Source organism: Amborella trichopoda, chromosome 6 (genome assembly GCF_054954075.1).
Source record: "Amborella trichopoda isolate Santa Cruz 75 chromosome 6, AtrichopodaSantaCruz75HAP2 v2.0, whole genome shotgun sequence".
In the NCBI taxonomy this organism is placed as follows: domain Eukaryota; kingdom Viridiplantae; phylum Streptophyta; class Magnoliopsida; order Amborellales; family Amborellaceae; genus Amborella; species Amborella trichopoda.
Genome location: NC_142341.1, coordinates 6,883,925 through 6,897,346, shown reverse-complemented (window position 1 = coordinate 6,897,346; position 13,422 = coordinate 6,883,925). Strand labels below are relative to the sequence as shown.

Genomic DNA, 13,422 nt, shown 5'->3' with positions numbered 1-13,422 from the left:
ATATTTTTATTAGATTCGCCTATTTTTGATGAACACACGCTCTAAATTTCAAATCATTCTAATTTGTAGAAGAAACAAAAATGAAAAATAAAATACTACCAAACAATTGTGATAGTATGATAAAGTTTGGGTGGTGATGAGGGTAGGCGAATCACTATTCATTTTCGCCTATAGGCGTTTTGTAGATTATCTCGACCTCAAATAGATTATCTCAACCCTGACCATTACGGTTGTGAAAAAAAATAAAATTCCAAGCTCTAAAAATAGTATATATTGCAACATATTATCTAGACCTTTTATTTTCAAATATTCACGGATCCACAACATCTGTACCCTTTTTTGAGCTAAAAAATTCATAATCTGTGATGAAATTGATTTTAGAGCCATCATCATAGATATTTCCCTTGCCATAAGTGTTTTTCAGAGATGAGGCTTTATTTTTATTTTTTATTTTTTATTTTCTTATAAGGTTGAAGCCTTGCAGGAACTGCATACTTTAAAAAAATTTCTCATCAAATTGATGACTTCATCATATCAGACTAGGTTATTCTTTAGAGGTAAAATAAATAAATAAAGAAAGCATCTACAAAACGCCTAGAGGTGAAGTTTTACCGTACTTTACCTACACCTCATCATTTTCCAAAGTTCATCACATATTCACAGTTGTTCGGTAAATAAATTTCAGATTATTATGATTTGTAAAAAATATATTAAAATTCAAACATTATCAGACATCTGTGACAGTGTGATAAGCTTTGAACGGTGATAAAGCCGTAAATAGTGTACTGTAGAACTTCATCTATAGACGTTTTGTAGTGTTTTTCATAAATAAATAATTAAAAAAAGAAAAAGAAGTTATATGATAGCAATAGAGAACTACAGATAAAACTTTGATAAAAGGGATACTATTGTAATATATGAATATGGAAAAAAACAGAGATGCGTTTCCCTTCCTTGTAAAAAAATCCTGGTCAAAGTTGCGAAATAATAATATTAAACATTAAGAGAAATTTATAGAAAAACCAATAACATTATTAAATGTTATCTTTTTAAGGAAACAAATAAACAAAGTTTGTTACAATTTTCAAATTAAAAAATCCCCATGTATTTCACAAAATCTCAGCTTTTAAAACTTTTCAAAGCATTACTTTTTTGGGTACGGTTTGTATAGCAGGTAAGCTTTCTATGCCTCCCCTACAGCATAGAAGTTCTATCCTCCCCTGATCCAACCGTTCATTTTGAATGGAGGGCTAATATTGTTCCAATCATAATGTCATGTCTCTACATTATTTTATTTTTAATTTTTTTTTATAAACTATTTTGACACCAAATTTTGGATGTTCATTCTTCTATTAAACTGGCATTAGCGAAAAATATAAAAAATATATATATTTTTTCAATAAAATAAAATAACCAAAATACCTTTAAAATTTTCAAGGGATAGTTTGATCATTATATTTTATTGAAAAATTATTTTTAATATTTTTTATTGGTGCACCCCAATGAGAAGATGACACGTACCTAATTTCATATTCATACAATTTGTATAAAAATAAATAAAAATAAAATATTTTGAGACGTCTGATCTAAGATCAAACGGTGAGTGGCTCTCTTGATCAAAATTGGATGGCTGGATGATAAGGGGAGAACGTCTATGCCGTAGGGGAAGCATAAAAACCTTTCCCTTGTATAGAATCGATACTCCAAACAATCAAGTGAAGAGCACCTTCAAATAGTGTCGAGAAATGTGGTTTCTACACGGGAAATCTTTTTGATAGTTTTAAAATATATTTTCATCTCCAATTATAAAATTCAAAGCTTCAAAAATAGTGTAGATCGAGCAGATCTATGAAAACGTGAAAATCTTGAATATTGACGATCCAAAAATACATTACAAGATACATTATTTCCAGAGCTTTAAATCTATTTTTTCCTCATGCCCATGCATTTTGAGGTCGAGATGATCAATTTAAGGATATTTGAGCATCAAAACAATCTCTTCTAGTAAAAATTTTGAGATGCATTCTAATTTGATTGTTTAGAGCCACGGTAGAAACTTTTCCTAAGATGAAACTATATGACACTTAACTCATTGAAGCACTTATCAGAAATCAGAGTGAAATCAAAATATGACCACTGTAGAAACCTAGTCCTTTAGAATACAAAGTTACTCGGACTTACCCTTAGGACCACGCTAAGTTTACCCGAGGATTATACCCATTTTAAGACAATAGATCTCAAACCGTCTTTTGTCTATACCAAATTTTTAAAGGAAAAAGTTTATATCAGGTTGCAACCTTAAAATGTAGAATCAAAGATGTACCTCAAAAATATATCAAAAAAAGTTGGTTTAATGTTGAAAAACTCTCTAACTGATTATCCCAACATTGAGGAAGTATGAATATAAAATAAATTAAATTAAATTAATTAAAAAACACCTTGTTTCTATGTGGTCAATCCCACATATGTAGAAATGTGGGCCTCTTAATAAATCTATCTTTGAGATAGATTTTAAGACTTAATTTTTTTAAAACATGTAATCTCTAATATGGAGATCCTGAATATGAAAAAATAAATAAATTTTAAAAACTAGAAATAATAATTCTAGTAAGAAAACATTTGGACAATTAGATTTCATTGTTTTTGGATGAAACACCTACTTGCATCCATCTCTAAGATGGATGCTTTACACTTTCAGGACCGCATATGTAAAAATACGGTCCAGCCCACATGAAACAATTCTCAATAATAATAATAATAAGTTTTTGAGTCCCAAAAATAGTGCATCTCACAAGACATTATCGAAACTACCCATTTTCAAGATTTTCATATGTTTAGACCTACCTGATTTTAACCATTTTTGCAGCTTAAGATTCTATAATTAGATACAAAAATAAATTTTTAGATAATCCTAAGAATTTTTTCCAACAAAACTTCATATTATGCTAAATTTAGTGGTGCGCCTTAATTGGATCGTTGATAAATTTAGAGGTGCGCCTTAATTGGATCGTTTAAGGTTGCAACCTTGTAGGAACCACACCCAACTTTAAACTTGAAAAAGCAAAGGCAAAAAGGTTATGATATTAAAAAATAATAATAATCAACACGCAACTCTTAATTGGACAAGTCATCAAATAGTTGAATTTATTTTACTTTCTTTTTGTCCGCCAGCTTTCTTTGACTATTCATGTATGCCCTAATCTCTTCCAACCTCATTGATTGCTTGTGAATTGTGAGCATGCATAAAGGGCAAGAACATATAAGTTATATGCTTGTGAATGAATTGTGAGCATGCACATAAAAGTTATATGCAACCCCACTTCCTAGCTATTCGATCTGAATCAGACGTCTACGATTGTTCATACCATAATAACACATCAAGCACTATTTTATTTTTAATTATTTTTCTACGAAATATTTTTCGATAAAATTTTGAGTGTCCCATCAAAAACATTAGAGCAAACTTGAAAAAAATAAAAAATAAATATTTTATGTAAAAATAAATGACCAAAATGCAAATGCCCTTACAATTTTTCAAAGGTATTCTGTTAATTTTTCAATACGGTAAATACTTTTTTATCATGAGCACCCTTGCTAGATCTATTCATGCTTTTGATTCAAAATTATTTGTACGATACAAATAAAAAATAAAACACTATAAACGGTCTGAACAAGATCCAACGGTTAAATGCTAGCTTGTGACATTGTGATTCTAGCAATCACCATCTACTCATATATGATGACTGAGACCAACTGTCACATATACTTATACATGGGTGTGGTCCCGTAGCAAGCCCTCCCATGCTTAAATACATCCCTTAATCAATCAAGGCGGGCCTCTAAATTTTATCATAAATATATTTTTGGCTGAATCCCACAGCATCCGTCCAAAGCTTGTTAATATGAGATGGGGAGAAGAGAGAGAGAGAGAGGAGCCACAATCATTATAATTATAATTAAAAGCTTCAGTCCCCTCTCCCTAACACCAAAAGCTGTTCTAAAGAGCCTCCAAACCACGAACAGAAATTATCAAATATAATCACTATATTTACACTACAACATATAAGAAAGAGGACAAACAAACACACACTACGCTGGACTAGATGGAGCCGGCCTAGATGCTGACCAGTTTGAGCTTGTCGGCCTTGTCTTGTAGAGTGAGAAGTAGGCTATCGAAGCTCTTCATGAAAGAACTTACGCCATCATCTTCGAGCTGAGACCCAACCTCACTCCAATCGATCCCCAACTTTTCAAGGGCACTGTACACAGCCTTCGCCTGCTCCACATTTGAATCAATAGTGCGAGAAACTACTCCATGGTCCAAGAAGGCTTGGAGGGCCTTGTCAGGCATGGTCGAGACCTGCAATTTTTTTAGAAAAATACGTCATTATACGGTTGAAACCCACATTTTTTATTTTTTTCCTACCAAATCCCAGGTTCAAATCTGCAGCTAACCACTGAAAAGAAGACTTTTCTACTTGATCTTTTCACCATTCATGTTTTCCTCTTCTGTGATTTTTCTCTCCTCATTACTCAGCAGGAGAGATCCCGACATTTGAAAATTTTTGAAGAAATGACAAAAACTCTAGAAACATGCTGATATAAACGAGGAAGAACAAAAGAAAATTAAAGTTTTAGTATTCCAGAATTCATGGTTCAAGAATTCATCCAAGGGAAGGTATATATGATCCAATGGCCTATGGTCTATGGATCACTAGGCTACATCCACCATCCCTTCTGAATCACAGATGATTACAGATTAACAACGGTGAGGTCCACCAGGTTATTCAACTGAGCATAGTAAATCTCCAATGCTCTCTGGTGGTCGGAATAAACAATGGATCTAGCTTATATACATAAGGCGAATGGACTATGATATACTTTCCCTTCATACTAAAGATGATTAACAATTGGAAATTAGGGGTGGCAACAGGTCGGTCTGACTGGACCCAGACATGATAGTTTATGGGTCCAGGAATTGGACCCACCCTAACTTTTCAGGTCTAAAATTTGGACCCATACCCAGACCCAAGGTCGGGTCTACCCATCGGGTACTGGGTCTGGTCAGGTCCATTGCCATCCCATTGACTATGAGCATTGCACAACGTTTATGAATACCCAAATATATCCACATTCCTTACTATTTTTACTATCATATATCCATATTATTGGGATCATTTATGAATAGCCACATACACTCATATTACTCGGGTCGGGTCCGGCTGAACCCGGACCCGAATAATATTCGAGTCTAGGTTTTGGACCCGGCCCAATCTTTTGGGTCCAAAAGTTGGACGCATACCCAGACCCGAGGTCGGGTCTACCCGTCGGGGTCTACCCGTCGGGTTCGGGTCTGGTCAGGTCCATTGCCACCCCTACGGGAAATGAAACTCACGGTATCAGGGCCAATTAGAGGGTTGACATAGAGCGTGTCTGGGTATGCTGGGTTTTTCACACTTGTCGAGGCCCAAAGCAACCTCTGCTTCTTTGCGCCTTTCTTAACTAATGACTCCCATCGTGGCCCCGAAAATTTCTCTTGATACAATTTATATGCCAAGGTCGCTTGTGCCACTGCAGCCTACACAAACAAACAATAAATGTTCAGTCCCCCACTCTCTCTCTAGCTGCAACTAATCTGAAAAGTGAATCTGCAAGACATGTTTATTTGCCTCAAGAGTCGAAGAGCTCCTCTCTCTCTCTCTCTCTCTCTCTCTCTCTCTCTCTCTCCATATTTCTTCATTTCTAAGATCAATGTAAAACAAAATTAAATTTAGTTTATACAAGGTTGCAGCCTTATTACTATTGACGTAAGGTGCACTACAAAAATCCTCTAGAAGTGGGTATTCCGACATTGGAAAACCTCTAGTTGAGCATCTTGACCTCCAGATGTGTGCATATGAAGAAAGACAAGAACTTCAAGTCATAAAAATAATGCATCTAGTACTTCAAGTCATAAAAATAATGCATCTAGTAACTAGTTATCTGGACCATCTATTTTCAAGATTTTCAAGTTTTTATAGTTCTGCTCTATACTACTTTTGAAATTGTAAATTTCAAAATCAGATTTCAGGCTATTGTAAGGTTTTCATTACCAAGACTACATCTCGAAGAAAATTGTAGAGGTGCAAATTACTTTTACAGTGTAAGGACGGCACCTTATATAAACCTCACCCATCAAAACATGCTATAGCCACAACTCTTGACCATCCACTTGATTGACAATAAATCTAGAGTTTCATGAGCTCAAAATCATTTTTCTTCCAAAATGTATGACTAGGCAAGAAATATTTGCCAATTTCAGGTCCATCAAATTTAAGCTCCAACAAATCTGCCTAACACTGTTTTGGGGATTGTTACTGTGAATCAAATTTCATTTTCAACCCATCCAAGGTCCAACAAATCCACCTAACACCGTGTTTGGTTCTTCAATGTGCACAGTGTGATGTTCATCAAAAGCTCATCCCCATGTATGCGTATGTGTGTGCAAAAACTGAAAAAAGTAAATCTGCAAGACATGTTTACCTTGCCTCGAAGTGCAAGAGCTTCCGGTGTGCCAATCTTTTCGAGCATCTTGTCAATAAGTGTGTCCACACGGCTGACAAAAAATGAGGCCACACTTGTGACCCTAGAAAGATCACTGAGGCCTGAGGACTCAAGCCCATCTAAATAAGCATCAATGACAGCCTCGTATCTTGGGAGAGAGAAAATAAGCTGCAAAGAAAAGTATAAATACAAAATTAGCAGAAACAGATTTCAGAATACGGTTAAACAATAGTTCATAGTACAGCTTAACCAAAAAGAACAAAAAGAGGACTTTGAATTTACAAAACACTGATAAGTTTGTCGTCAATAGGAATTGGGGATAATTTGGACAGTGTAATAGAGGAAAGCAGAAGATAATAGTTCCATTTATTCAAAATCCTATAAAAAATGGCACAAGGTTTCAAAAAATATTGCAATGCACACACTGTAAAAATAAAACTAAAATTATATATAAAAAAAAAAAACAGAAGTGTCGAACTTGTTTTCCCATATCCCCACCACCCCACCCAACCAACCCCCAGAGAAAATTCTCAATGAAAATGAAAAATGCACACAATGCTGCAGTTATGTATACAGACTCCCTCCCTCCCTAAAACATAACAGTTCAAAATACACACATAAAAGAAGATCATCCCATGCACACAATAATATAGCAGGAACTTACAGTAACATTGACACTTATTCCATTTGAAATCACTTCCTTTATCGAAGGAACACAATCTGCAGTTGCTGGAATCTTTATGTATACATTAGGGCGATCAACCACTTTGTAGAGCCACTTGGCAGCCTCTATTGTTCCTTCAGTCTCGTGTGCAAGTTTGGGAGAAACCTCAACTGAAACATAGCCATCGGCCCCATCGGTCCCATCATAAATTGGCTCGAAAAGCTTGCAGGCATCCTGAATATCCTTAATCACAAGCTCCCAGTATGCACTCTCAATATCTTTTCCAGCTTCGTTTAATTGCCTGGATGGTCATAAGTTAGGGGCACATACCTGGGAGGAATATTATTGCTTCAAGTAGAAGTTGAATATATGGTTTCAAGACAATTATATTATCAATCAATATGCAACATAAGTCGTTATTTCTGCTCACATTCAAAAGATATTATCAATCAAATGCAGCATAAGATATTTTATCCAGCTATTTTTATAGCTTTTTAAAAAACTAATCACATTTCCCTTAAACTCACTGCAAGCAAGGTGAGTTGAAATGTCTGATATATGAGGAGAATATATGTCAAGTATATCACCAATCTTGTCAATGCTAAAATATTTTCTATTAACAATAGGAAAATGAAACACCTTAACTGATATTCACAGGAAACCTCGCTCATCAATGTTTATACAGCAAACCTTTAGAAACATGCACAAAAAGAAAAAAAAAAAAGCAACCACAACATAGAACAAGAGTCTGATCATAAGAAGAATTATATTAAAATACCTAAATTGGTCATCATATGCAGATGAAGATGAAATGGCATTTTGGAAGATCTGCAAAACAAATTACCAAGACAAACATTAAATTGATGTTACACACACCTTCAAATAAGCCCATATCAAATCATTTATTTTTTACTATTATTTATCATTCCTCATTTTTCGTATACAGTCTACCATATTTTATTATTTCCTTGTTTTTCTTGTTGTCTTTATATAAAAATGCTATCCCCTTGCTGCCTCACTTTTACAGTTTTATTCGACTTAAGTCACTACAACCCGAATTGCATTTATAACTAGCAATTCTTTCAACAATCTTTCCGAAAAAGCTAAATTAATGCAAGTAGCAAATGTGTCTTCCCATCTAAAGATACTACAAAGATAAAACCCTTTCGATGACGATATGAAAATTGTAACTTGATATAACTGGCTAATGCAATCGAAAGATATGTCGGTGCATACCGTTGGATTGCTAGTGACTCCTCTAACTCCACTTGCAATCAATGGCTTCAAATCCGTGACAGGGCGACAAAGGTTATCGTACCATGGACTTTGGCCTTGCTTCTCATAGAGGTCATGGAGAGTTGTTTTTGTCGGAGCACCATTCCCATCCATCTTGGAGCACTTAACACTATAAGCAAACAAAACGACATACAACAGTTGTTTGATTCAAATTTCAAAAGAAGTCACGAGAAAAAAAAAAGTTCAGATTTCGAAAGAAAAAAAAATTCTTGTATTATAGTGTCACTACCACTCTTGATCAGGATTACAAAGTCGCTCATATGTCAACCCGGTAACCCATTGTTAAAGTTGAATGTGTTGCCTTGTTCCCTGTGTCTTGGTCTAACAAAGCGATACCCAGTCTCTATCCCCCATCAACACTCAGATAGAAAACACATGATTCTCTCCCTTAGTCTACCCAAATAGAAAAGACATTCCTGTCCTAAGTGATTGGTAAGTGGAGAACCATTAAATACTACTGCTAATTGATTTCAACTTACAATACAATGCACAAATTGAAGTTTTTTTAAATATATAATACTTTTCTTAAAATTTATGTAGACGACTAATTGTAATACAAATAAGGAATCTGGTTTGGGCTTCACCAGTTAGTTGTAAACGGTTGCAACATTGAATCCCAAGTTCCATTCCCGCTGCTGAACTATACATAAAAATTAAGTGTAATCCAGAAGATTTTGTACAAAGCAATAAAGCTTGAAAAAAAATTTATCTGCAATTTCATACTGTTAGTGCAATTAAGTTAAATGCTTTTTATATACTCATCTAATGCTAACCTTTAAATGTCAGCTTTCTACTACAAATTAAAAAATAATAACAATAATCTTATCAACAAATCACTAAATGGATCAAATCCTTCTATACTTTTATTTCAAATGAACGTTACATTTTCTCGAAAACTGACTCAGACAAGCATCTCAAAATTTCTGATGGCTAACATAAATTTATGAATTTGTGATGGCAGACATAAATTTATTTTTTCGCATTCGAAATAAAATTGGGAAGGAAACCCAAAAGGTTAGCCATCCCCATAATCTCTACTAAATGTATTCAACCATCAACAACCGTGACCCCCGTCAAGAAGAGGACTATATTAAATTATATTAGGCCATAAAAAAAATAGCATGGAGGTAGAGAAAAAAAATCAATATCCTGCGCAAAATGATAGATCTTGTACAAAGCTAAAACCAGCTCAGGTAATCCAAATATGAGGTCAAAACTTAGTTATAAGAAACAATAGGAAATTAATCACACGATCAGAGAAATGATCGATCAAAACGACCAACACGTAAAGAGAAAACTGAATTCCAATACAGTAAGAGAAAAAGCACCGATCTTCAGAAATCAAATAAGCAGTAAACAATTATTAATATTTCTCAAAAACCAAGGCATCATAGAATAGATCAAAAAAATATTGCATAAACCTTAACCGATCCACCATGCACAATAAATTCACCAATATCACACCAAATTTCCTCAAAGTTCTTCACATACAATCACCATAAAAGAAAGTTCGACATTAAAGTTAAAAAAAAAAAGTCCTAAAAATTCTATCAGTTATGAAAACCTACATAGAGAAGCTCTTCATGGCTTGAATCCCCTTAAAAACAGCTCGAACAGAACCAGAGCCTCTCGGGCACCAGATTCTAACGCTTTCACGAGCCAAAGGCCTGGTTTCAGAGGATCTATATATGACATTGGAGGAAGTGAGGGTTTTAAGGGAAATCGTCGCCATTAACACGAGAAATGAAGCTCAAAAATGGTCTGAGTGCTCTGGAATTTTCTTATAAATTTGGGGTCGGCGGCGATCGGAAATCAATTAACAGCCAAATGGAGGCTATTTATAGGGGGGCGGAAAGGTTGTTCGTTCCCATCTCACCAAACGCAGGGGTAAATGCGAATATTATTTTATTGATAAGGGTGATATTCATGATGTGGGGCTTTTCATGGAAGCGAAAGGCTTTTTGTATACACATGGATAAAAGGACTGGTATCCGTCACAGCAGTAGGTGCCGTGCGCACGTGTGACGCTTAGTTTGACTGGCTTTTTATTTGAATGACCATAGAATCCTTATGATTTACGGAGGCGAAATTTGATTTATTCATATTTGCCGATTCAGCGTTCCAACGTAGATTTATAAATGACCGATCCCCTATTAATCTGTATTTTAAAAAGTAAAAGTAAACAATGAGATCATTTACTTCTTGTATAAGAGGGTCATGATTAGACTTGATCATTACAAGTGAAATTAAGTAATTGTATTTATTCCATTAACCAAATTCAATATTCAAAATAATTTTTTTTTAACTTTGTGACATATCCAAACTATTTGATTTCAAATCAAATAGTTACAAGCTATTAGATTTTACATCAAATAGTTACAATTAATTGAGACCTTTTTATTCCTAAGGTAAATGACCTAATTGAATATAACCCGTTTTGAAAATAAATATTGTAGGTAGTATCTTAAAACCCATGATCCAAATCAACAATTCTATAATTAGATTGGATTTTAGTAGATAAGCAAGGTCCTCAACTCTCGAATACCTCTTAATTTTTTAGTTTATTGCGTTTAATTGACATTTTTAATGTTTTAGTCAAGTACAACGGCCCCCCACCAGTCAAGTAGATGGGTTCTAAATCTAAATTTTTTTTAGTGATTCATAATCTAGACCATGGTTCTGAAAAACTAAAAAAAAACATTAAAATTTAAAAGTAATTTTTTAATAATTTTAAAAAATATAATACATTAGAAAAATTACCCACTTTATTTGACAAGTTGAACAAGTCAAAATAGGTGGTCGAACTAACCAAAACCAATCAAATATCAGTTTTTTATCAAACCTAATTTTCACTATAGGTAAACTGACCAAAGTATCAGTCAAGATCTAACTGGTCGGACCACCAATTTACTCTGGTCTTGATAACTGCGGTTTTGCGCCTTAAGAATGGTTTAAACCTTAAAGACAATGGTTTAAAAAGGGTATCGGGTTGTTGTGGCCTGATTTTCTCCTACTTGGACTCGAGTAAGTCTTAAGTCACTGGATCAGGGTAAATATCCATGCCACTTGTATTCCCTTTCTCATATTGTATTTTGCTTTGAAACATACCTAAAAAGCTCTTTTGTGTTTTGGAAGTGTATTGTTCTTATTTGTAGAGTGAGAAGTGATGAGTTTATTTACTCCACATTGAAGATGTTGATAAAACAAAAACATTATTTAAATATGAGTTTATCCCTTGCACTTGGAATCCAAAGACCAAAGAAAGAAAAGGCATATGCAAGGCTCAAACAACATGCAAACCTACATTCCTTTTCGCGAAAAAAGCGCATTTTGCAATGTGCTTGAGCATTTGTATTGACAAGATAGCTTTTAAAATTCCCGTCTCCCATGTATTCCAGATATGAATGTATTCCATTTTCATATGATCGTTACTCAAATGGCCTTTGAGATTAGAGAAAATGTAACATCATTTATTTTTTATTTTGCCTTGTTTCCCCTCTTATTTCCAACACCCATAAATGGCCTTTGAGATTAGAGAAAATGTACCATCATTTGTTTCTTATTCTGCCTTGTTTCCCCCTTTATTTCCAACACCCATAAATGGATGGTGTGGATTTACATAGAGGGAGCTAAAGTCTTATTCATGTACCATGTATTGATTATACTCGTCGTAATGGTAAATAGTATGTGGTCGGCTTTCTTCCCTCCCTAATTCTTAGATAGGTTATATAGGAATTTTGGTTGAACTTTAGGATTATTGGCATCAAGATTATTGTTGTTGTTATTATTATAATTTTGAGATACTTTTTACAAGCTTCAAGGGCAAAGGTTATTTTAGGCAAGCTGCTTAATGTGATGTTGAAGAGAGGTGGGGCATCTTTATCTCCTAAATGGAAAATTAATGTCAACTTAATTTCATCTCATTATACGGCAAAAGTTAGGTAAGTAAATAATAAGCCCACCTAAATGAGGCGACTAGAGAGAGAGTAGTGGAGAACAATAATAAAAAGGTGCGGTTTGTATAGAGCCGAGACTCTAAACAATCAAAATAAAGCTCATCTTCAAATGATGTCAAGAAATACGGTTTTAATACTGAAAATCTTTGTGATAGCCTTAAAAAATATATATTTTTTAATTATAAAATTTAAAGCTTTAAAAACGGTGTAGATCGAGCAGATCTATGAAAACATAAAAATCTTGAAAATTGACAGTCCAAAAGTGCGTTACAAGATGCACTATTTCCAATACTTGAAATCCATGTTTTTCTCATGTCCATGCATCTTGATGTCAAGATGGTCAATTTAAGGATATTTGGGCATCAAAACAACATCTTCTAGTGAAATCTTTAAGGTGGGCTCTAATTTGATCGTTTAGAGCCTCTGCTCTATATAAACTTTTGTTTAAAATAAATAAAGAAGGAAAATTTTGGTTGTAGGAGCTTATAATAATTTTCTACATTTCCTTTTCGGCATTCAAGGATGTATGCATATTGTGAGATGAACCTTTTCTCCCATATTAAAAAGGGAGCATCTATGATGCTACTTAGGAGCGTAGTGAATGTTATTTGTCTCCTCTAGTCTAATCCATACCGCTCAATGCCAATAATAATGGACGATCTTCAAAGGTGCATCACTGTATTATGCTCCTTATTAGTGATCAAGGCGTATATTGTTAGTGGGCTTGTGTCTTCCAACAAGTATCACCGCCTAAAGTGGTCCTTCGGAATGACAGATCCTCTCACCCCGGACCATTGACTTGTTAGGTTTTTACGGCCTCGATTTTTGCTTCTCGAAGTTTAGAAAATTTGACCCGTCCATTACATCCTATATACGTCAATAAGTAGCCCTCGTTCAACTCATATTACGGACGTACCCCATGCAGTGTTCGCAAACTCGGCAGATCCAACACAGAACCAACCA

At 34.4% G+C, this 13,422-nt stretch overlaps 1 protein-coding gene across 1 annotated transcript; it reads right to left on the bottom strand.

The window, feature by feature from the left end:
* Positions 1–3,931: 3,931 nt before the first annotated feature.
* On the bottom strand, positions 3,932–10,310 carry TRA2 (Aldolase-type TIM barrel family protein). The gene is made up of 7 exons (XM_006844389.4): positions 10,072–10,310; positions 8,444–8,612; positions 7,986–8,035; positions 7,208–7,508; positions 6,523–6,711; positions 5,396–5,578; positions 3,932–4,360 (listed from the first exon to the last, which is right to left on the bottom strand). The coding sequence occupies exons 1-7, from the start codon at positions 10,233–10,235 to the stop codon at positions 4,115–4,117; spliced, it is 1,302 nt and encodes a 433-aa protein (XP_006844452.1). The 5' UTR covers positions 10,236–10,310; the 3' UTR covers positions 3,932–4,114.
* Positions 10,311–13,422: the final 3,112 nt, after the last annotated feature.

Excerpts from the sequence above, each read along its gene's own strand:
- TRA2 (XM_006844389.4), bottom strand. The coding sequence starts at position 10,235 with ATGGCGACGATTTCCCTTAAAACCCTCACTTCCTCCAATGTCATATAT. Across the intron at positions 8,036-8,443 it reads GAGTCACTAGCAATCCAACG|ATCTTCCAAAATGCCATTTC; the intron begins GTATGCACCGAC and ends TTTGTTTTGCAG. Across the intron at positions 6,712-7,207 it reads GAATAAGTGTCAATGTTACT|CTTATTTTCTCTCTCCCAAG; the intron begins GTAAGTTCCTGC and ends TTTTCTTTGCAG.